The following is a 25,801-nucleotide window of genomic DNA, read 5'->3' as shown; positions in this document are numbered from 1 at the left end:
TAACTCTTCTAGAATAAATAGTTTACTATTATAGAAGACGCCAGTTCTGGAATCTCGGCGCAATCAAGACAAACAAGTCAACTTTTCCCATGAGTTTATCTTTTTAAAAACTATGTCTAGGACTATTCCTATTTATATGGAAATAAGTATTTAATCCAGCTTTTCAGATAGTAGTATAAGAAGGACTTATGTTTGTCTTCCTTTTAAAAAATATTTTATTAGCAGATGGATTAGATTTAATCATTTTTATAAAAGCACTGTTATGATTGAAAAGTTTTGCCAGAACTCTTGATTATGAAAAATGAATAAACTAAAATTGTAGTCTTTTATGAGATTAATGCTTGTGAATTAGCATAAAATGTTTTCTTTAAATTATTGGTTTTAGAATGCTAACAGACCCTCAACATCTCAAGCAGCTAGAGTAGAAATTCAAGAAAGAAATGGTAAACGGCATCAAGATGATGAGCCTGTGAATTCTCAGTATTTCCAAACTACATCTACAAATTTGAGTCTCAGCAATAAAATAAGAATTCTTCAAGGCCCACATGCTAATCCGTAAGTCATTTGTATTAATTATATGTAAAGTATATTTTTTCTTTTGGTTTATCTCTACCCTGTAAAATAAGCAATTATCGTAGAAGCTGTATTAATTTGTTAGGGCCCCCATAACAAAATACCACAACTGAGTGGCTTAAACACAGAAATTTGTTGTCTCAAAGTTCTGGAGGCGCCTGGCACGGTGGCTCACGCCTGTTATCCCAGCACTTTGGGAGGCCGAGGTGGGCGGATCACGAGGTCAGAAGATCAAGACCATCCTGGCTAACACGGTGAAACCCGTCCCTACTAAAATACAAAAAATTAGCCGGGCGTGGTGGCAGGCGCCTGTAGTCCCAGCTACTCAGAAGGCTGAGTCAGGAGAATGGCGTGAACCCGGGAGGCGGAGCTTGCGGTGAGCCGAGATCGCACCACTGCGCTCCAGCGTGGGCGACAGAGCGAGACTCCGTCTCAAAGAAAAAGAAAAATTTCTGGAGGATGGAGTTCAAGATCAAGATGTCAACAGCATTGCTGCTCTCAGGGATGCGAGAGAGAATCTGTTCAATGCCTCTCTCCTAGCCTCTTAGTGTGCTGGCAATCTTTGACATTCCTTGACTTGTAGAAGCATCACCCCAATCTCTGCCTTCATATTCACATGGAGTTCTCTCTGTGTAGTGTCTGTGTCCAAATTTCACCTTTTTCATAAGGATACCAGTCATATTGGATTAGGGGACCACCCTAATCCAGTATGACCTCATCTTTATCAGTAACATCTGCTATGACCCTATTTCCAAATAAGGTCATACTCAGAAGACTTGAGGGTTAGGACTTCATCATATGAATTTTGTGGGGGCGCGACTCAACCCATAAGTCTGCCCTCTGGTCCCACAAAATTCCTGTCCTTCTCGTATGCAAAATAGGTTCACCCCATCACAACATTCCCAAAAGTCTTATCCCACAGCAGCATCAATTCTAATCCAAAATCTCATCTAAATCTCATATGGATGTAATTCATCCATCCATGATCAGGGTGATTTATCCTGGGGCAAAAATTCTTCCTCATCTGTATACCTATAAAATCAAACAAGTTATCTGTCCAGAATACAGTGATGAGATAGGTATAGGATAGACACTCCCATTCTGAAAGGGGGAAATTGGAAGGAAAAGGGGGATCATGGGTCACAAGCAACTCCAAAATCTAGCAAGGCAAATAAATTGCATTCATTTTTAAGGCTTCAGAATTATTCTTTTTGTCACAGTCTTATGTCCCCTGGGCCCACTTGGGTAGCATCCCCACTCCTACAACCCTGGGTGATGGCCCTGCACTCTGGAACCAAGGAAATGAACCCACCCTTTGGAATTGAAAAGGGAGCCCTTGTCCTCTGAAACCAAGGAGGTAGTGTCACTCTCAAAGTCATTCTTCCATTTTCTTAAACAACAAGAACATTATAGCTTATATTTGCTCACCAGTTTTTTAAGCATGGGTCTTTACTACAAAACATCCATACATTATGAATTGTACATGATTGGAAGTTTTTGTTTCTTTAAAGTGTCAGGAAAGCCCAAACACTCCTAAAGCAGAGTGCAGAATCACTTTGGATTTTAAAATTTTAAAAATTCCAATCTTTTAGAGTGTGCCCAGGTGCACAGCAGTTTTTGGTTGTGAATAAGTAATAGGTAAAATTTTTAATTTATTTTTAAAAATTTTTTAACTTTGAATTTTTGTGGGTGCATAGTAGGTATATATATATTTATGGGGTACATGAGATGTTTTGATACAGGAATACAATGTGAAATAAGAATGTCATGGACAATGGGGTATCCATCCCATCAAGCATTTATCCTTTGTATTACAATCAAACTACACTCTTTTAGTTACATTTAAATGTACAATTAAGTTATTATGGACTATAGTCACTCTGATGTGCTATCAAGTAGTAGGTCTTATTCATTCTTTCTGTTTATTTGTACCTATTAAACGTCTTCACTTCCCCGCACCCCCCTACTACCCTTCCCAGACTCTGGTAACAGTCCTTCTAAACTCTACCTTTATGAGTTCAATTGTTTGATTTTTAGATCCTATAAATAGGTGAGAACATGGAATGTTCATATTTCTATGCTTGGCTTATTTCACTTAACATAATGATCTCCAGTTCCATCCATGTTGTTGCAAATCACTGGATCTCATTTGTTATGGCTAAATAGTACTCCATTGGGTATATGTATCACATTTTCTTTATCCATTCATCTGTTGATGGACGTGTAGGTTGCCTCCAAATCTTAGCTATCATAAACAGTGCGGCAACAACATAGGAGTGCAAATATCTCTTTGGTATACTGATTTCCTTTTTTCCTGGGTATGTACCCAACAGTGGGACTGCTGGATCACATTGTATTTCAATTTTCAGTTTCTTTGAGGAACCTCCAAACTGTTCTCCATAGTGGTTGCACTAATTTACATTCCCACCAACAGTGTACAGAGTTCCTTTTCTCCACATCATCACCAGCATTTGTTATTGCCTGTATTTTGGATTTAAACCATTTTAACTGAGGTAAAATGGTATCTATCCACAGCTTTTTGAGGGTTTTTGTCATGAAGGGATGTTGAATTTTATCAAACATCTTTTTCAGCATCAAATGAAATGCTTGTGTGATTTTCATTTGCATTTCTCTGATGATCAGTGATGTTGAGCACCTTTTCATGTGCCTGTTTGCCATTTGTATATCTTCTTTTGAGAAACGTCTATTCAAATCTTTTGTCCATTTTTAATTGGATTATTCGATTTATTCCTGTAAAGTTGTTTGAGCTCCTTATATATTCTGGTTATTAATAATCCCTTGTCAGATGGGTAGTTTGCAAGTATTTCCACCCATTCTGTGGGTTGTCTCTTCACTTTGTTGATTGTTTCCTTTGCTGTGCAGAAGCTTTTTAACTTGATGTCATTCTATTTGTCCATTTTTGCTTTGGTTGCCTGTTCTTATGGGGTATTACTCAAGAAATATTTGCCCAGACCAATGTCTTGTAGATTTTCCCCAATGTGTTCTTGTAGCAGTTTCATATCTTGATGTATTAGATTTAGGTCTTTAATCCATTTTGAGTTGATTTTTGTATATGGCGAGAGATAGGGGTATAGTTTCATTCTTCTGAATATGGATATCCAGCTTTCCCAGCACCATTTATTGGAAAGACTGTCTTTACCCCAGTGTATGTTCTTGACACCTTTGTTAAAAATGAGTTCACTTTAGGTGTATGGATTTGTGTGTTGATCAATTGAAATGATTGTATGGTTTTGGTCCTTTATTCTGTTGATATGATATATCACATTGATTTGCATATGTTGGTTAGGATAGCTTTGGCTATTCTGGGTCTTTTGTGGTTCCATCTAAATTTTAGGATGGTATTTTCTATTTCTATGAAGAATGTCATTGGTATTTTGACAGGGATTGCATTGAATATGTAGATTGCTTTCAGCAGTATAGACATTGTAATAAATTGATTCTTCTAATACATGATCATACAGTATTTTTCCATTTTTGAATGTCCTCTTCAATTTCTTTCATCAGTGTTTTATAGTTTTCATTATAGACATCTTTCACTTGTTTGCTTATGTTCATTCCTAGGTATTTAATTTTATGTGTGGCTGTTGTAAATGGGATTACTTTTTTATTTCTTTTTCACATTTTTCACTTTTGGCATAAAGAAATGCTACTGATTTTTGTATGTTGATTTTGTATCCTGCAACTTTAGCGAGTTTACGAGTTCTAATAGTTTTCTTGTGGAGTCTTTAAGTTTTTCCAAATATAAAATCATATCCTTTGCAAACAAGGATTATTTGACTTCTTCCTTTCCAAGTTGGATGCCCTTTATTTCTTTCTCTTGTCTGATTGCTTTAGCTAGGACTTCCAGTACTGTGTTTAATAAGAGGGGTGAAAGTGTGCATCCTTGTTGTCTTCCAAATCTGAGGAAAGGCTATCAGTTTTTCCCCATTCAGTATGATGCTAGTTGTGGGTCTTTCATATATGGTTTTTATTATGTTGAAGTACATTCCTTCTATCCACAACTTTTTGAGGGTTTTTATCATGAAAGGATATTGAATTTTATCAAATGTTTTTTCAGCATCAATTGAAATGATTGTATGGTTTTGATCCTTTACTCTGTTGATATGTTGAACCATCTTGATTTCCCAGGGCTAAATCTCACTTGGTCATGATGAGAGATCATTCTAATATATTGTTGAATTTGGTTTGCTAGTATTTTGTTGAGGATTTTTGCATCAAAATTCATCAGAGATATTGGCCTGTAGTTTTCTTTTATGGATGTGTCTTTGTCTGGTTTTGTTATAAGGGTAATACTGGCCTTGCAGAATGAGTTTGGAAGTATTCCTTCCTCCTCCATTTTTTTGAATAGTTTGAGTAGGATTGATATTAGCTCTTCCTGAAATGTTTGGTAGAATTCATCAGTGTAGCCATTTGATCCCAGGCTTTTCTTTACTGGGAGACTTTTTATTACAACTTCCATCTCATTACTTGTTGTTGGTCTGTTCAGGTTTTGGATTTCTTCCTGGTTCAATCTTGGTAGGTTGTATGTGTCTAGGAATTTGTCCATTTCTTCTAAATTTTCCATTTCATTGGCATATAGTTGTACATAGTAGCCACTAATGAACCTCTGAATTTCTGCAGTATCAGTTGTAAAAGCTCCTTTTGCATTTCTAATTTTATTTATTTGGATCCTCTCTCTTTTTTTCATAGTCTGGTGAAATGTAAGTTTTGTTTAACTTTTCAAGAAAGCAACGTTTTGCTTCATTGATCTTTTGTATTGATTTTCTCATTTCAATTTTATTTATTTATGCTCTGGTCTTGTTTTCTTCCACTAATTTGAGTTTGTTTTGCTCTTGCCTTTCTAATTCTTCAAGATGCATCATTAGGTTGCTTATTTGACTTTTTTCTTCTTTTTTGTTGGAGGCACTTATAGCTGTAAACGTCCCTCTTACTACTGCTTTTGCTGTATCCCTTAGGTTTTGTTATGTTTTGTTTCTATTTTCATTTGCTTCGAGAAATTTTTCAATTTTCTTCTTAATTTCTTCATTGACACATTGGTAATTGAAGAACATGCTGTTTAATTTCTATTTATTTGTATAGCTTCCAAAATCATTCTTGTTATTAATTTCTAGTTTTCTTCCATTGTGGACAGAAAAGATGCTAGATATTGTTTATTTGGATGTTTTAAGACTTGTTTTGTGACCTAACGTATAATCTATCCTTGAGAATGATCCACGTGCTGAGGAAAAGAATGTGTATTCTGCAGCTGTTGGATTACACGTTCTGTAAATATCTATTAGATCCATTTGATCTACAGTGCAGATTAAGTCCAATATTTCTTTGTTGATTTTCTATCTAGAAGATTTGTCCAGTGCTGAAAGTGGGGTGTTGAAGTCTCTAGCTATTATTGTACTGCAGCCTATCTGTCCCTTTAGCTCTAATAATATTTGGTTTATATATCTGGGTGCTCCAGTGTTGAGTGCATACGTATTTAAAATTGTTATATTGTCTTGCTGGATTGACTCCTTTATCATTATATAGTGACCTTCTTTGTCTCTTCTTATTGTTTTTGTCTCAAAATTGATTTTGTCTGATATAAAGATAGCTACTCCTGTGGTTTCTTTGGTTTCCATTGACATGGAATATCTTTTCCCATCCTTTTATTTTCAGTTTACAAATATCTTTATAGGTAAAGTATGTTTCTTATAAACAACAGATCAATGGATTTTGTTGCTATGGGATAAGACTTTTGGGGATGTTGTGATGGGGTGAACCTATTTTGCATATGAGAAGGACAGGAATTTTGTGGGACCAGAGGGCAGACTTATGGGTTGGATTGTGTCCCCACAAAATTCATATGATGAAGTCCTAACCCTCAGGACTTCTGAATATGACCTTATTTGGAAATAGGGTCATAGCAGATGTAACTGATAAGGATGAGTTCATACTTTCATAGAGAGCTAAGTCTGGTGAAAGAGACAGACTTTTAAACCTGTAATTTCAGTATGATATGGTGAATGCCATGATAGAAGTTTATTCACAGTACTATAATAGCATATACAAGGGGCAGTTAGCCTTGGCAAGAGATCAGGGGAAGCTTCTTGTAGGAAATTATGCTGGAGCTAAATCTTGAAGGATAAGTAAGAGTTAACCAGGCAAATGAAAGGGACATAGGATTGTTCCAGGCAGAAAGAAAAGCATGAAGGTTTAAAGCACCATAGGGCTAATAAAAAACTATGAACCAAAATTGGAAAGGCAGGCCAGATTGTTTTCCATAATTTTTGAACAAAGAAAACATAAAAACTAGGCCATTGCATTTATTTTATTTTTACTTATTTATTTTTAATTTTTGTAAGTATATGTTAGGTACACATATTCATGAAGTATATGAGATGTTTTGATACAGGCATACAATGCATAATAATCACATCATGGAGAATGGAGTATCCATCCCCTCAAGCATTTATCCTTTGTGTTACAAACAATTAAATTACACAGTCTTTTAGTTATTTTAAAATGTACAGTGAAGTTATTATGGACTATAGTCACCCTGTTGTGCTATTAAATAGTAGGACTTATTCAATCTTTCTATATTTTTGTACCTATTAACCATCCATACCTCTCCCAAACTCCCCCACTCCCCTTCCCAGCCTCTGGTAACCATTCTTCTATTCTCTATCTCCATGAGTTGGGCTGTTTTAATTTTTAGCTCTCACAAATAAGTGAGAACGTGCAATGTTTATGTTTCTGTGCCTATCTTATTTCCAGTTAACACAATGATCTCCAGTTCCATCCATGTCATTGCAAATGACAGGATCTTATTCATTTTATGCCTAATAGTACTCCATTGTGTATATGTACCACATTTTCTTTGTCCATTCATCTGTTGATGGACTCTTAGGTTGCTTCCAAACCTTAGGTATTGTAAAAGCTGCTGCAACAAATATGGAAGTACAGCTATCTCTTTGATATACTGATTTTCTTTATTTTGGGTATATACCAAGCAGGGGGGGGGGATGCTCAACTATATGGTAGCTCAATTTTTAATTTTTGTAGAAACCTCCAAACTTTTCTCCATACTGGATATACTAACTTACATTCCTACCAACATTATACAGGGTTTTCTCTTTCTCCACATTCTTGTCAGCATTTGTTATTTGCCTGTCTTTTGGATTTAAACCATTTTTACTGGGATGAGATGATATCTCATTATAGTTTTGATTTGGATTTCTCTGATGATCAGTGATGTTGAGCACCTTTTCATATACCTGTTTGTCATTTGTTTGTCTTTTTTGAGAAATGTCTATTAGAGAAATTTCATTTCTCATAAAAATGTCAAATCTTTTCCCCATTTTTCATCAAATTATTAGCTTTTTTCCTTACAGTTTTGTTTGAGCTCCTTATATATTCTGGTTATTAATCCCTTGTCAGATGAGTAGTTTGCAAATATTTTCTCCCATTCTGTGGGTTGTCTCTTCACTTTATTTCGTTTGCCGTGCATGCAGTAAATTTTAAATTTCTGTCATAAAGAATAAAAATATTATCTTCAGTTAATATTTAATAAAATTAATGCTCCATTTTACGGAATAATCCTTAAAATTTCAATCTATTGCAGTATTTGAGTTGTTTTATATATGGATATTTTTCATAATTATTAGTGTATTTTAATGTATTATTCAACAAACTTTACCTGTATATTTTCTAAATTTATTGAATTAGAATAAATTCTGAATAGAACCAATTGATTTGTTTTTCATTTGAGGCTCTTTCTATAATGATTGGTTATACTCTTCTTATCCTTCATAGAGTTGCTGTACCTCAACCAGGAGCTTCTGTACAAACAAAGGGAATTAAACCAGGCATGCCAAGCATCTTCAACCGTATGTTACTGTTTGTTATCATTATTTATGAAAACTTTATGAAACATTATTCTATGTAGATTACTATTTAATTACTAAGCACAAGCAATACGAGCTTAGAATGTATGCTTTGCATATAGTAATATTAGCTTAGGTCACTGTCAAAAATGTACTGATCAATTTGGTATCATCCCAAAAGTGAAAGTAATTATAAACAAACTTATACTTATCAGTTTGTTTCATTAGTAATAGCATATCTCTTCAAATGTACTATTTTTAATAGAAGAATAAGTAGGAAGTTTAATTTTTAATTGACAACAAATATGGATATCTCTTAAAAGTAAATTGTATCTTCTTTCTTTGCTATTGGGTTCACTGGTTTGAACTTTGGCCTCATTTCCAAGGTGATTTCGTAATACAATTTTTTTCTGGTGGGGTGTCCATAGGGTGGTTTGGTTTAAGTCAGATCTTAGGTATCATCTCTCTGGATTAGACTTTTTAGCACCTTATTTCCTTGTTTTGCTTTTGGTGTTATTTTGTTTCCATCCTCCACCTAGACAAAAGTGATACTGTCATTTTATTGAATACTGCCTTGTTAAATTTAATGTCTCAATGAACTTTTCCAAAATATTTAAATATGACTTTTGTTGATTGTTACATGATATAAAATTGGGGCATTGTGAACAAGTCCATTCTAAACATTTTAGGTCTTTTTAGAAACATAATACCCATCTGTGCTTACCTATTAGATTTATGTGGGTTAGTTAATAATAGATTTTTATTCATTTCTCATGTCATATTCTAGATTGATTATTCTCTATAAGGCTGAATACTTTGTCCAAAAGTTTCAATGAGCACTTTAGATGATTTCAGTAAAAAATGTAATTTGGGGACTTAGGGAGAAAAATATTATTTTTTCCCAGCTAAGCATAATTTGAAATTAAAAAATGTTCCTCAGACAATGGATCTTGCCTGGACTCTAAATTGTAAAAATGAAGGAGAAAACCATAATTGTTCCAGGTTTTGTGATTCTCTGTTTAATATCCAAGAAAGCAATTAAATTCTATTCTTCAGCTTGTCAACTTGGTGATTAAACTTCATAAAGATTTCTATATTAGCGTCTGCTAAGATTATCCCCTCTCTTTTACCTGTAGAAGATAATATGGTACTTCTCACAATTATATAGTAATAGTACCAGCCATTTATTGAGCATTTATGTGTCAGGCACTGTGATGGACTTTATGGACACATTTTGTTTATCCCACAGGGAGTGGTTATTTGAAATTAATCTCATGTTTTCCTTCCTATTCCATGCTGTTTTGGAGAAAGCTCTTGTTTAGATGTAGTTAATCATTCACTTGCTAACTAAAATTGAAAGATATAATTGATTGAGTCTTAGGCTAGAGAAAGAAATAAATCCAAGAATAGCCTGACAGACCAGTAGTAAAAGGAGGGATTGCCTTATGGTAAAACTGGCCAATTGAAAACCCACAAAAGAAAAACATTATAATGTAAGTGTCTAATCAAGCTCTAAACAAGAATGAAAAATCACCAAGTTCCAGAAACAAAAAAAGAATTTAAATTTAATAGTGAGTAGGAACCAAAATTAAAAATGTTCATTGACATCTCAGAACTAGATAGAGGCCTTAATTTTCATGGGCTGGGGTGTAATAACCACATGGGAAGGAGAGTCCAGACCACAGGCCTCCTACTTGTGAAGAAGTAAAACTAATGTAAAGTTGGAAGTTTACAGAAGGGCAGAAAAATTGTGACCATCAATGTGGAGAGGTATCAAAGAGCTTCCTGTATCTCCTGGGCAATGGGTGAGAAAAAGTCATCTGAGAGAAAGTGGAATCCCAGACCTGTGCAGCATGGAAGTGTGGCTGCAGTTCACATGATTAAAATGGTGAGGCTACTGAACTAAGGAGTTAACACTAATATCTGGTCCAAAATCAGTGAAATCAAGACCCTAAGGCAGTTGTGAAATTTCCTAAAAGAGAGATTTCTTGTAACCTAGGGTGCTTGGGATTCCCTTGGAAAACAATGTCTATAGAAAATGGATTCATGGTTAAAAATTACAAACTTCCAAAGGAAATGAGCTACTACTGAAGGGCAATGTGATCAGATGTAACACGTGGAAGAATTTATACCCCAGGAACTAGAAATACTAGGCCAATCAGAAAGAGGCTTTTAAACATATTTTTATTATTTTTATTTTTTTTTTATAGAGATAGTGTCTCACTATGTTTCCCAAGTTGATCTCAAACTCCTGGCCTCAAGTGATCCTCCAGCCTCAGCCTCCCAAAGTGCTGGGATTACAGGTTTGAGCCACCACATCCAGCTCTAAAATAAACACATTTAAAAAGTTAAAGGAATAAATAAAAATCAGTAAGTCGGAAACAGATCAATATGAAGAAAAAACTGACATGTGAAAAAGGTATCCATGCACACACTGATCAGTAGATGATGAGAAGAATAATAGATAAATGCAGATAAAGAAATAATTTAATGTGTTTGGAGATACTGAGGAAATCACATCAGAGAGTGGTAAAGAGTTTAGAAAGGTAAAATATAAGTTGAGAGACATGGTGGATAGGATGAGAAAGTTCAATTTATATCAATAAAGGTTCAGGAGGACAGAACAGAGATAGGAAGAAGCAGTATTTGAAGAGGGTATTTTTTTCAAAATTTTATATATATATATACATGTATACATATATGAATTTTTTAAATTGAAGGATCACAGTGAATTCCAAGTAGAATAAAAATAATCTGTATCTAGACATATGATATGTGATAAATGATACAGACCATGATAGTGAACCATAGAGCATCAAAGATAAACATCCTTAAAACTAGCAGAGATAAAAGACAGATTCATCAACAAAGAAAGCAAAATTAGATGGAAAAATTTCCCAAAAATAATAATGCTTTAGACAGTGAAATGTCTTCAAAGTGTTAAGATAATTCCTAACCTGGAATTTTATGTCTACCTAAAAAATCAAGCAAGAGTGAGGGTGAAATACAGATATTTTCAGATAGTCAGAGACTAAAAGAGTTATTACTTGTAGAGTCTCAATGAATGAATTACTAAAGAATTCTGAGAGATGGAAAATCAAACCAAAAGGAAATATCAGAATGTAAGAAGCAATGGTAAGCAAAGAAGTTAGTAACATATTGGTAAATATAAATAAATATGTTCAGTAGAAATTAATAATGATGATAATGCATTATTTCATGGGATTTGAAACAAAGTAGAATGAAAATACTATTTAAGGTCAAATGGATGGAAAGATGAGAATTAAAGCATTCTAAGATCATTGTATCTTTATGGAAAATAGTAGAGATTTATATACTGCAGACTTTGTAAATTTAAACATGTGAGTTAAAAAATTTAAGATCGAGCTGAAAGAATAGGATAGAATGTATAACTTCTGAAGCAGCACAGAAAAAATGAGGAGGAATTATGAAAATTTTTTCAGGGCAGTAAAATAGAAAAAAGAGAGAAAAAGCAAAGAAAAGGCTTGATTGAGATAAAACATGGGCTGGGCATGGTGGCTTATGTCTGTGATTCCTGCACTTGGGGAGTCTGAGACAGGAAGATTACTTGAGGTCAGGAGTTCAAGACCAGTCTGGGCAACATAATGGGACTCCATCTCTCTCTTCTTTTTAAGATAATACACAAAATAATATAGCTGAGATAATTCTGAATTATCAACAATTTCAATAAATGTAAACGTATTAAACTTTCATATTTCAATCTTAAAAATTAATCCAGTTACATCCTACATATAAGAGACACACTTCAGCCTGGTACAGTGGCATGCACCTATAGTCCTAGCTACTCAGGAAGCTGAGGCAGGAGGATCACTTGAGCCCAGGAGTTTGAGACTGTAGTGTGCTATGATCATGTCTGTGAATAGCCACTGCACTTTAGCCTGGGCAACAGAGTGAGAGCCCATCTCAAAAAAATTTTTTTAAGAGAGAGACATACTTAAGCAAAATTATATGAAAGGTTAAAAATAAAGGAATGGCAAAATGTATACCTGATATATACTAACCAAGAGAAAAGTGGTATAGCAATATTTATATGAAGTAAATAGAATTTAAGGTAAAAACTATAAGTAAAGGTAAATAGGGACAATATAGAATATATAGGATGTTAAGTTGACATTCCACTAAGAATACAATAACAATCATGAATGTATATAACATATAATATAATATTAAAAAGGTAAATAACCTGGTAGATTTTAAAAGAGCAGTTGATGCACTTAACGATCATGGTGTACTCCTCTTAAAATAATAGAACAAGGAGACAAAAACATCATTAAATGCACACACACACACACGCACACACACACCACTGAAAACCAGGATAAATGAAATCTTAAAAGAAGCGGAAGAGAAAAGAAAAAAATACACATAACTCACAAAGGAGCAAAGACAAGCATTACAGCAGATGTCTCTTAAGAAATTATATAATCACGGAGCATGCCTGTATTACCAGTGACTTGGGAGGCTGAGGCAGGAGAATTGCTTGAACTCAGGAGGCAGAGGTTGCAGTGAGCCAAAATTACACCACTGCACTCCAGCCTAGGTGACAGAGTGAGATTCTGTCAAAAAAAAAAAAAAAAAAAAAAAAAATACTGTAAGCTTAGAATTCTATACACAGTGAATATAACTTTTAAAAATAAAGGCAAAATAAAGACAAAAGCTGAGAGATTTCATCACCACCAGACCTACACAATGAAAAATATTAAAGGAAGTTCTTCAGGCAGAAAACGTGTAACACCTGATAGAAATTTTGACCTAAATAAAGGAAGATAAAGCACTAGAAATAGTAAATAGGTGGGTAAAATAAAATATATTTTCTCATTTTTCTTTTAGATCAGAAATAGTGAAAATACATTGTAGAGTTTATAGTTTATATAGAAGTAAAGTGTTATGAAAAAATAGCATGATGACTGAAGGGGATATGGAAATACACTGTTCTAAAATTCTTACACTACATGCATGAAGATGCATAGCATCATTTGAAGGTAGATTGTAGTAAGTTAATGTTGTATATTATAGACCTTAGAGAAAACACTAAAAAAAAAGTGTAGCTAATCAATAGCAGGGCTTAATGGGATTATTTTTTATTTTATTTTATTTTATTATACGTTTAAGTTCTGGGATACATTTGCAGAACGTGCAGGTTTGTTACATAGGTATATACGTGCCATGGTGGTTTGCTGCACCCATCAACCCATCATCTACATTAGGTATTTCTCATAATGCTATCCCTCTCCTAGCCCCCAACTTGTTGACAGGCACCCAGTGTGTGATATTCCCCTCCCTGTGTCCATGTGTGCTCATTGTTCAACTCCCACTTATTAGTGAGAACATGCAGTGTTTGGTTTTCTGTTCTTGTGTTAATTTGCTGAGAATGATGGTTTCCAGCTTCATCCATATCCCTGCAAATGACATGAACTCATCCGTTTTTATGGCTGCATAGTATTCCATGGTGTATATGTGCCACATTTTCTTTATCCAGTCTATCATTGATGGGCATTTGGGATGGTTCCAAGTCTTTGCTATTGTGAACAGTGCCTCAATAAATATACATGTGCATGTGTCTTTATAGCAGAATAATTTACAATCCTTTGAGTATATACCCAGTAATGGGATTGCTGGGTCAAATGGTATTTCTGGTTCTAGATCCTTGAGGAATCACCACACTGTCTTCCACAATGGTTGAACTAATTTACACTTCCACCAACAGTGTAAATGTATTCCTCTTTCCCCACATCCTCTCCCGCATATGTTGTTTCCTGACTTTATAATGATCGCCATTCTAACTGGCATGAGATGGTATCTTATTGTGGTTTTGATTTGCATTTCTCTAATGACCAGTGATGATGAGCTTTTTTTCATATGTTTGTTGGATGCATAAATGTCTTCTTTTGAGAAGTGTCTGTTCATATCCTTCACCCACTTCTTGAGGGTTTTTTTTTTCTTGTAAATTTGTTTAAGTGACCAATGGAACAGAATAGAAGCCTCAGAAATAACAACACACATCAACAACCATCTGATCTTTGACAAACTTGACAAAAACAAGCAATGGGGAAAGGATTCCCCATTTAATTAGTGGTGTTGGGAAAACTGACTAGCCACATGCAGAAAACTGACACTGGACCCCTTCCTTACACCTTATACAAAAATTAATTCAAGATGGACTAAAGACTTAAACGTAAGACCTAAATCCATAACAACCCTAGAAAAAAACCTAGGCAATATCACTCAGGACATAGGCATGGGCAAAGACTTTATGACTAAAACACCAGAAGCAATGGCAACAAAAGCCAAAATTGACAAATGGGATCTAATTAAACTAAAGAGCTTCTGCACAGCAAAAGAAACTATCACCAGAATGAACAGGCAACCTACAGAATGGGAGAAAAGTTTTGCAATCTGTCCATCTGATGAAAGGCTAGTATCCAGAATCTACCAAGGGATCATCTTTTAAAACATTCAATCCAAGAGAAGGCAGGACAAGAGAAAATCGATCTAAGGAATAGATGACTCAAGGAGAAACAATAGAAAAGTAGTAAATTTAAGCCCTTCCATGGTTAATTGCACGCATACCTCAGAGATACTGTGGGTTTAGTGCCAAACCATTAGAATAAAGCGAAAATTACAGTAGAGCGAATCACACAAATTTTTAAGTTTTTCAGGACATATAAAATTATGTTTACATTCTAATAAGTATGCAATATCATTAAATCCAAAAATGTACATACCTTAATTTAAAAATACTCTATTGCTAATAAATGTTAACCATCATCTGAGCCTTCAGTGAGTCATAGTCTTTCTGCTGGTGGAGGGTCTTGCCTTATGTCAATGGCTGTGGCAGTTTCTTTTTTTTTTTTAAGTTGTTACCAGCTTTATTTTTTTCAGATTTTCTTTTTTTTTTTAATTATTATACTTTAAGTTCTAGGGTACATGTGCACAATGTGCAGGTTTGTTACAAATGTATACATGTGCCACTTTGGTGTGCTGCACCTGTTAACTCATCATTTACATTAGGTGTATCTCCTAATGCTATCCCTTCCCCCACTCCCCAGCCCATGACAGGCCCCAGTGTGTGATGTTCCCCACCCTGTGTCCAAGTGTTCTCATTGTTCAATTCCCACCTATGAGTGAGAACATGCGGTGTTTGCTTTTTTGTCCTTGCGATAGTTTGCTCAGAATGATGGTTTCCAGCTTCATCCATGTCCCTACAAAGGACATGAGCTCATCCTTTTTTTTTATACTTTAAGTTCTAGGGTACCTGTGCACAAAATGCAGGCTTGTTACATACATATACATGTGTCATGTTGGTGTGCTGCACCCATTAACTCATCATTCACATTAGGTATTTCTCCTAATGCTATCCCTCCCCTCTACCCCCTCCCCACAATAGGATCTGGTGTGTAATGTTCTCCTTCCTGTGTCCAAGTGATCTCATTGTTCAACTCCCACCTATGAGTGAGAACATGTGGTATTTGGTTTTCTGTTCTTGCGATAGTTTGCTGAGAATGATGGTTTCCAGCTGCATCCACGTCCCTACAAAGGACACACACTCATCCTTTTTTATGGCTGCATAGTATTCCATGGTATATATGTGCCACATTTTCTTAATCCAGTCTGTCACTGATGGACATTTGGGTTGATTCCAAATCTTTGCTATTGCGAATAGTGCCACAATAAACATACGTGTGCATGTGTCTTTATAACATCATAACTTATAATCCTTTGGGTACATGCCCAATAATTGGATGGCTGGGTCTCAAATGGTATTTCTAGTTCTAGATCCTTGAGGAATTGCCACACTGTTTTCCACAATAGTTGAACTAGTTTACAGTCCCACCAACAGTGTAAAAGTGTTCCTATTTCTCCACATCTTCTCCAGCACCTGTTGTTTCCTGATTTTTCAATGATTGCCATTCTAACTGGTGTGAGATGGTATCTCACTGTGGTTTTGACTTGCATTTCTCTGATGACGAGTGATGATGAGCATTTTTTCATGTGTGTGTTGTCTGTATGCATGTCTTCTTTTGAGAAATGTCTATTCATATCCTTTGCCCACTTTTTGATGGGGTTGTTTGTTTTTTTCTTGTGAATTTGATTGAGTTCCTTGTAGGTTCTGGATATTAGCCCTTTCTCCAATGAGCAGATTGCAAAAATTTTCTCCCATTCTGTAGGTTGCCTGTTCACTCTGATGATAGTTTCTTTTCCTGTGCAGAAGGTCTTTAGTTTAATTAGATCTCATTTGTCAATTTTGGCTTTTGTTGCCATTGTTTTTGGTGTTTTAGACATGAAGTCCTTGCCCATGCCTATGTCCTCAATGGTATTACCTAGGTTTTCTTCTAGGGTTTTTATGATTTTAGGTCTAATATTTAAGTCTCTAATCCATCTTGAATTAATTTTCGTATGAGGAGTAAGGAAAGAATCCAGTTTCAGCTTTCTACCTGTGGCGAGCCAATTTTCCCAGCACCATTTATTAAATAGGGAATCCTTTCCCCATTTCTTGTTTCTCTCAGGTTTGTCAAAGATCAGATGGCTGTAGATGTGTGGTATTATTTCTGAGGGCTCTGTTCTGTTCCATTGGTCTATATCTCTGCTTTGGTACCAGTACCATGCTGTTTTGGTTACTGTAGCCTTGTAGTACAGTTGGAAGTCAGGTAGCGTGATGCCTCCAGCTTTGTTCTTTTGGCTTAGGATTGTCTTGGCAATGCGGGCTCTTTTTCGGTTGCATATGAACTTTAAAGCCGCTTTTTCCAATTCTGTGAAGAAATTCATTGGTACCTTGATGGGGATGGCATTGAATCTATAAATTACCTTGGGCAGTATGGCCATTTTCATAATATTGATTCTTCCTATCCACGAGCATGGTAGGTTCTTCCATTTGTTTGTGTCCTCTTTTATTTCACTGAGCAGTGGTTTGTAGTTCTCCTTGAAGAGGTCCTTTACATCCCTTGTAAGTTGGATTCCTAGGTATTTTATTCTCTTTGAAGCAATTGTGAATGGGAGTTCACTCATGATTTGGCTCTCTGTTTGTCTGTTACTGGTGTATAAGAATGCTTGTGATTTTTGCACATTGATTTTGTATCCTGAGACTTTGCTGAAGTTGCTTATCAGCTTAAGGAGATTTTGGGCTGAGACAGTGGGGTTTTCTAAATATACAATCATGTCATCTGCAAACAGGGACAATTTGTCTTCTTCTTTTCCTAACTGAATACCCTTTATTTCTTTCTCTTGCCTGATTGCCCTAGCCAGAACTTCCAACACTATGTTGAATAGGAGTGGTGAAAGAGGGCATCCCTGTCTTGTGCCAGTTTTCAAAGGGAATGCTTCCAGTTTTTGCCCATTCAGTATGATATTGGTTGTGGGTTTCTCATAAATAGCTCTTATTATTTTGAGATACATTCCATCAATATCGAATTTATTGAGAGTTTTTAGCATGAAGGGCTGTTGAATTTTGTCAAAAGCCTTTTCTGCATCTATTGAGATAATCATGTGATTTTTGTCTTTGGTTCTGTTTATATGCTGGATTACGTTTATTGATTTGCATATGTTGAACCAGTCTTGCCTCCCAGGGATGAAGCCCACGTGATCATGGTGGATAAGCTTTTTGATGTGCTGCTGGATTCGGTTTGCCAGTATTTTATTGAGGATTTTTGCGTCAATGTTCATCAGGGATATTGGTCGAAAATTCTCCTTTTTTTGTTGTTGTATCTCTGTCAGGCTTTGGTATCAGGATGATGTTGGCCTCATAAAATGAGTTAGGGAGGATTCCCTCTTTTTCTGTTGATTGGAATACTTTCAGAAGGAATGGTACCAACTCCTCCTTGTACCTCTGGTAGAATTCGGCTGTGAATCCATCTGGTCCCGGACTTTTTTTGGTTGGTAGGCTATTAATTATTGCCTCAATTTCAGAGCCTGCTATTGGTCTATTCGGGGATTCAACTTCTTCCTGGTTTAGTCTTGGAAGAGTGTAAGTGTCCAGGAAATTATTCATTTTTTCTAGATTTTCTAGTTTATTTGCATAGAGGTGTTTATAGTATTCTCTGATGGTAATTTGTATTTCTGTGGAGTCGGTGGTGATATCCCCTTTATCATTTTTTATTGCATCTATTTGATTCTTCTCTCTTTTCTTCTCTATTAGTCTTGCTAGTGGTCTATCAATTTTGTTGATCTTTTTGAAAAACCAGCTCCTGGATTCATTGATTTTTTGGAGGGTTTTTTTTTTTTTTGTCTCTATCTCCTTCAGTTCTGCTCTGATCTTAGTTATTTCTTGTCTTCTGCTAGCTTTTGAATGTGTTTGCTCTTGCTTCTCTAGTTCTTTTAATTGTGATGTTAGGGTGTCAATTTTAGATCTTTCCTGCTTTCTCTTGTGGGCATTTAGTGCTATAAATTTCCCTCTACACACTGCTTTAAATGTGTCCCAGAGATTCTGGTATGTTGTATCTTTGTTCTCATTGGTTTCAAAGAACATCTTTATTTCTGCCTTCATTTCGTTATGTACCCAGTAGTCATTCAGGAGCAGGTTGTTCAGTTTCCATGTAGTTGAGCGATTTTGATTGAGTTTCTTAGTCCTGAGTTCTAGTTTGATTGCACTGTGGTCTGAGAGACAGTTTGTTATAATTTCTGTTCTTTTACATTTGCTGAGGAGTGCTTTACTTCCAACTATGTGGTCAATTTTGGAATAAGTGAGATGTGGTGCTGAGAAGAATGTATATTCTGTTGCTTTGGGGTGGAGAGTTCTGTAGATGTCTATTAGGTCTGCTTGGTGCAGAGTTGAGTTCAATTCCTGGATATCCTTGTTAACTTTCTGTCACATTGATCTGTCTAATGTTGACAGTGGGGTGTTAAAGTCTCCCATTTTTATTTTATGGGAGTCTAAGTCTGTTTGTAAGTCTCTAAGGACATGCTTTATGAGTCTGGGTGCTCCTGTATTGGGTGCATATATATTTAGGATAGTTAGCTCTTCCTGATGAATTGATCTCTTTACCATTATGTAATGGCCTTCTTTGTCTCTTTTGATCTTTGATGGTTTAAAGTCTGTTTTATCAGAAACTAGGATTGCAACCCCTGCTTTTTTCTGTTTTCCATTTGCTTGGTAGATCTTCCTCCATCCCTTTATTTTGAGCCTGTGTGTGTCTCTGCATGTGAAATGGGTCTCCGGAATACAGCAAACTGATGGGTCTTGACTCTTTATCCAGTTTGCCAGTCTGTGTCTTTTAATTGGAGCATTTAGTCCATTTACATTTAAGGTTAATATTGTTATGTGTGAACTTGATCCTGTCATTGTGATATTAACTGGTTATTTTGCTCGTTAGTTGATGCAGTTTCTTCCTAGCATCGATGGACTTTACATTTTGGCATGTTTTTGCAATGGCTGGTACCAGTTGTTCCTTTCCATGTTTAGGGCTTCCTTCAGGATCTCTTGTCGTTCAGGCCTGGTGGTGACAAAATCTCTAAGCATTTGCTTGTCTGTAAAGGATTTTATTTCTCCTTCACTTATGAAACTTAGTTTGGCTGGATATGAAATTCTGGGTTTAAAATTCTTTTCTTAAGAATGTTGAATATTGGACCCCACTCTCTTCTGGCTTGTAGAGTTTCTGCCGAGAGATCTGCTGTTAGTCTGATGGGCTTCCCTTTGTGGGTAACCCGACCTTTCTCTCTGGCTGCCCTTAACATTTTTTCCTTCATTTCAACTTTGGTGAATCTGACAATTATGTGTCTTGGAGTTGCTCTTCTGGAGGAGTATCTTTGTGGCATTCTCTGTATTTCCTGAATTTGAATGTTGGCCTGCCCTACTAGGTTGGGGAAGTTCTCCTGGATGATATCCCACAGAGTGTTTTCCAACTTGATTCCATTTTCCCCCTCACTTTCAGGCACACCAGTCAGACGTAGATTTGGTCTTTTCACATAATCCCATATTTCTTGGAGGCTTTGTTCATTTCTTTTTATTCTTTTTTCTCTACACTTCTCTTCTTGCTTCATTTCATTCATTTGATCTTAAATCACTGATACTCTTTCTTCCAGTTGATCGAGTTGGTTACTGAAGCTTGTTCATTTGTCACGTAGCTCTTGTGTTATGGTTTTCGTCTCTATCAGTTCTTTTAAGGACTTCTCTACTTTGGTTATTCTAGTTAGCCATTCGTCAAATCTTTTTTCAAGGTTTTTAGTTTCTTTGCGCTGGTTACATAGTTCCTCCTTTAGCTCTGAGAAGTTTGATGGACTGAAGCCTTCTTCTCTCAACTTGTCAAAGTCATTCTCCGTCCAGCTTTGTTCCATTGCAGGCAATGAGCTGCATTCCTTTGGAGGGGGAGATGTGCTCTGATTTTTTGAATGTCCAGCTTTTCTGCACTGCTTTTTCCCCATCTCTGTGGTTTTATCTGCCTTTGTTCTTTGATGGTGGTGACGTACTGATGGGGTTTTGGTGTGGGTGTCCTTCCTGTTTGTTAGTTTTCCTTCTAACAGACAGGACCCTCAGCTGCAGGTCTGTTGGAGTTTGCTTGAGGTCCACTCCAGACCCTGTTTGCCTGGGTATCAGCAGCAGAGGCTGCAGAAGATAGAATCTTGCTGAACAATGAGTGTTGCTGTCTAATTCTTGCTCTGGAAGCTTTGTCTCAGGGGTGTACCCAGCCATGTGAGGTGTGAGGTGTCAGTCTGCACCTAGTGGGGGATGTCTCCCAGTTAGGCTCCTCAGGGGTCAGGGACCCACTTGAGCAGGCAGTCTGTCCATTCTCAGATCTCAGTCTCTGTCCTAGGAGATTCACTGCTCTCTTCAAAGCTGTCAGACAGGGATATTTACCTCTGCCGAGGTTTCTGCTGCTTTTTGTTTAGCTATGCTCTGTCCCCAGAGTTGGAGTCTACAGAGGCAGGCCGGCCTTCTTGAGCTGTGGTGGGCTCCACCCAATTCGAGCTTTCCAGTGACTTTGTTTACCTACTTAAGCCTCAGCAATGGCGGGAGCCCCCCCCCCCAGCCTCGCTGCCACCTTGCAGTTAGATCTCAGACTGCTGTGCTAGCAATGAGGGAGGCTCTGTGGGTGTGGGAACCTCCAGGTCAGGTGTGGGATATAATCTCCTGGTGTGCCATTTGCTGGAACCCTTGGTAAAGCGCAGCATTAGGGGGGAGTTACCCGATTTTCCAGGTGTTGTGTGTCTCAATTTCCTTTGGCTAAGAAAGGGAATTCCCTTCCCCCTTGCACTTCCCAGGTGAGGCGATGCCTTGCCCTGCTTCAGCTCTCACTGCTCAGGCTACACCAGCGGACCAGCACCAACTGTCCGACACGCCCCAGTGAGATGAACCCGGTACCTCAGTTGAAAATGCAGAAATCACCCATCTTCTGTGTCGCTCATGCTGGGAACTTCAGGCTGGAGCTGTTCCTATTTGACCATCTTGGGTGCACCTGCCTATCCCAACTATGTGTTTTTAATTCAAGCTCATCATTTTTTATGGCTGCATAGTATTCCATGGTGTATATGTGCCACATTTTCTTAATCCAGTCTATCATTGATGGACATTTGGGTTGGTTACAAGTCTTTGCTATTGTGAATAGTGCCACAATAAACATACATGTGCATATGTCTTTATAGCAGCATGATTTATAATCCTTTGGGTATATACCCAGTAATGGGATGACTGGATCAAATGGTTTTTCTAGTTCTAGAGCCTTGAGGAATTGGCTGTGGCAGTTTCTTAAAATAAGACAGCAATAAATTTTGCCACATCAGTCGACTTTTCCTTTCAGAAAAGATTTCTCTTTAGTGTGTGATGCTGTTTGACAGCATTTTACCCACAGTAGAACTTCTTTCAAAATTGGAGTCACTCCTTTCAAACCTTGCCACTGCTTTATCTATTATGCTAAGCTTATGTAATATTCTAAATTCTTTATTTGCATTTTAACAAATGTTCACAACATCTTCACCAGGAATAGATTCAATCTCAAAAAAAAAAAAAAAAAAAAAAAAACCTTTGTTCATTTGTAAGAAGCATCTCTTCATCCATTCAAGTTTTATAAAGAGATTGCAGCAATTTAGTAACATCTTCAGACTCCACTTCTAATGCTAGTTCTCCTGCCATTTCCACCACTTCTGCAGTTACTTCCTACCCTAAAGTGTTGAACCCCTCAAAGTCATCTATGGGGGTTGGAATCAATTTCTTCTAAACTCCTCTTAATGTTGATATTTTGACCTCCTTCCATAAATCACAAGTAACTTTAAATGGCATCTAGAATGGTGAATCCTTTCCACAAGGTGTTCAAATTTCCAGGAGGTTTTCAGTTTTCACTTTTGCCCAGATACATCAAAGGAATCACTATGTTAGCTGTAGCCTTATGAAATGCATTTCTTAAGAATTAAGACTTGAAAGTCAGAATTACTCCTTGATCCATGGGCTTCTGAATGGTTGTTGTGTTTGCAGGCACAAAAACAACATTGAACTCTTTGTACATCTCCATCAGAGCTCCTGAGTGACCAGGTGCATTGTCAGTGAGCAGTAATATTTTGAGGGGAATCTTTTTATCTGAGCAGTAGGTCTCAATAGCGGGCTTAAAATATTCAGTAAACTATACCATAGACAGATGTGCTGTCATTGAGGCTTTGTTCCATTTCTAGAGCACAGGCAGAGTAGATTTAGCATAATTCTTAAGGGCCCTAGGATTTTTGGTAAATGAGCATTAGTTTCAACTTAAAGTTGCATTAGCCCCTAAGAAGAGAGTCAGCCTGTCCTTTGAAGATTTAAAGCCAGGCATTAACTTTTCCTCTCTAACTATGAAAGTCTCAGATGGCATCTTCTTCCAATACAAAGCTATTTTATCTCCATTGAAAATCTGTTGTTCAGTGTAGCCATCAGTTATCTTAGCTGGATTTTCTGGATAACTTGCAGCTTCTACATCAGAACTTGTTGCTTCACCTTGCACTTTTATGTTATGGAGATAGCTTCTTTCTTAAACCTCATGAACCAATTTCTGTTCATCTCTGTTCAATCTCTGTTAGCTTCCAACTTTTCTTCTCCAGCTTTGTCACTTCTCTTAGCCTTCATAGAATTGAAGAGAGTTAGGGCCTTGCTAGTAATTAGGCTTTGGCCTTAGGGAGTATTGTGGCTAGCATGATCTTCTATTCAGACCACCAAAACTTTATCCAGATCAGCAATAGGCTGTTTCACCTTGTTATCATGCATGTGTTCACTAGAATAGCATTACTTTCCTTCAAGAACTTTTCCTTTGCATTCTCAACTTGGCTAATTGTTTGGCTCAGAAGGCCTTAGTTTTCAGCCTATCTTGGTTTTTGACATGCCTTCCTCACTAAACTAAATTGTTTCTAGGTTTTGATTTAAAATGAGAGATGTGTGACTCTCCTTTCACTTGAACACTTAGAAAACATTATAAGGTTATTAATTGGCCTAATTTCAATATTATTTTGTCTTAGGGAGTAGGGAGACTTGAGGAAAAGAGGATAGACAGGGAAATGGCCAGTAGTTGGGGCAGTTAGAACACACACAGTATTTTTCAATTAAGTTTGCTATCTTATATGGGTGTGGTTTGTGGGGCCTCAAAACAATTACAATAGTAGCATCAAAGATCAGTAATCACAGGTCACCATAATAGATATAATAATTTAAAAGTTTGAAATATTGTGATAATTACCAAAACGTGACACAGAGACTCAAAATGAACATATGCTGTTAAAAAAAATGTCACCAGTAGACTTGCTCAACACAGGGTTCCCACAGACCTTCAATTTGCAAAAAATGCAATATCTGTGAAGCACAATAAAGTGCATTAAAACAAGGTATGCCTGTATATTAAAATAAATAGTATAAATATCCCAAGTAGAAAGTGGAGATTATCATATTGGATACAAAAATAAGACCCAACCATATACCATCTAAAAGAAAACCAATTTAAATGTAAAGATATGATATAAAAAGATGGAAAAGTACATACCATACAAAAGAAAGCTGGAGTGTCTATACTTACATCAGAAAAGTAGATTTCTGATACAATCAACTATAACTGGATATTGATAAAAATTTAAAGTAGAGAAATGAGTAGAGTCAAGGATCCCTCAATTACCTACTCCTTGTCTCTTTTTAACAAACTCAGTATTCCAGCTGGAGTAGGTATTTGTATTAGGGAGAGACTCATGCACCTCCCCCCTTTCTTAGAATAAATATGCTGCAACTACCATTTGAGAATAATTTGACAATACCTAATTTGTTGGGAATGTGTTATACTCTGTGACCTAGAAATTCCATTTATGTCTTTGGCCATATAGGGAGACATATTCCAAGATGTTTTTTGGAACATTATTTATAATAGGGAATATTGAAAGCTAAATTTTAATTAACAGGGGATTGTAAATATAACGTATTAGTATACTGTAATACTATATTGCAGTTTTAATGAATGAATTAGATCTATATGTGTCAACATGGTCACTAATGTATTCCCAGGTAGTTTCATGATAGCTTTGGCTTTTTCTATGCTTGTAAATTCAAAAGTCATTCATTTTGTGAATATACAATTAATATGTTTGTGTGGTTTGTGCTTATATCTAGTAACTCAGACACACATTTGAAAAGTTAACAGTAACGCAAGGCATTACAGGTAGCCTCTGGCTTTCACTAGTCTTTAAAAATCTGTTACATACTTGCTACTAAACATACTGACTGGAATACCCTGTTATTTTTCAGCCTTGTAGATCTTGCATCAGGGAGGGATCAGTGGAGACAAGAAGGAGAGGCAGAGAAAATAGCTCCTTTTCCTCTCCCATGTCTCCATACACCCCATCACATTTTTTTTTGGCGGGGGCGGACAGAGTCTTGCTCTGTCACCCAGGCAGGAGTGCAATGGCAAGATCATGGCTCACTGCAGCCTCGACCTACCAGGCTCAAGCGTTCCTCCCACCTCAGCTACTCCAGTAGATGGGAACATAGGTGTGTGCCACAATGCCTGCTTATTATTATTATTATTATTATTATTATTATTATTATTATTATTTTGTACAGACAGGGTCTCCCTATGTTGCCTAAGCTGGTCTTGAACTCTGGGCCTCAAGCAGTCCTCCTGCCTCAGGCTTCTAAAGTGCTGGAATTACAGGTGTGAGCCTGCCTCTATCAACCTACCACTCTTATCCACATAATGAAATGCTTGGAGTAGATTTTTTTAAAAAATTCACCATGCCTACGTACATACATTTGAATTGCATTCTTTTTTTAACCTTATGACTTAAATGTAAATGTTCCTCATTAAAACATTGAACCAATCTCACCAGAAATGAGTAAAATAGATAACTGAAATAATAGAATGAAAATTATAATTGTAAAATAT

General features: G+C 36.5%; 1 protein-coding gene across 2 annotated transcripts in view; it reads left to right on the top strand.

The window, feature by feature from the left end:
* The window catches only part of RADX (RPA1 related single stranded DNA binding protein, X-linked), a 72,613-nt gene that overhangs the window by 27,039 nt on the left and 19,773 nt on the right, over positions 1-25,801 (top strand). For both annotated transcript variants that reach the window (XM_030939787.1, XM_030939786.1), the window contains 2 exons: positions 386-555; positions 8,380-8,453. In XM_030939787.1, the coding sequence (XP_030795647.1) occupies positions 386-555; positions 8,380-8,453 (244 nt within the window). The remainder of the gene's footprint in view (positions 1-385; positions 556-8,379; positions 8,454-25,801) is intronic.

Source organism: Rhinopithecus roxellana, chromosome 10, assembly GCF_007565055.1.
Source record: "Rhinopithecus roxellana isolate Shanxi Qingling chromosome 10, ASM756505v1, whole genome shotgun sequence".
Lineage (NCBI taxonomy): Eukaryota > Metazoa > Chordata > Mammalia > Primates > Cercopithecidae > Rhinopithecus > Rhinopithecus roxellana.
Note: the sequence above shows the minus strand (reverse complement) of the source record. Positions and strands in the feature narration are given on the sequence as shown.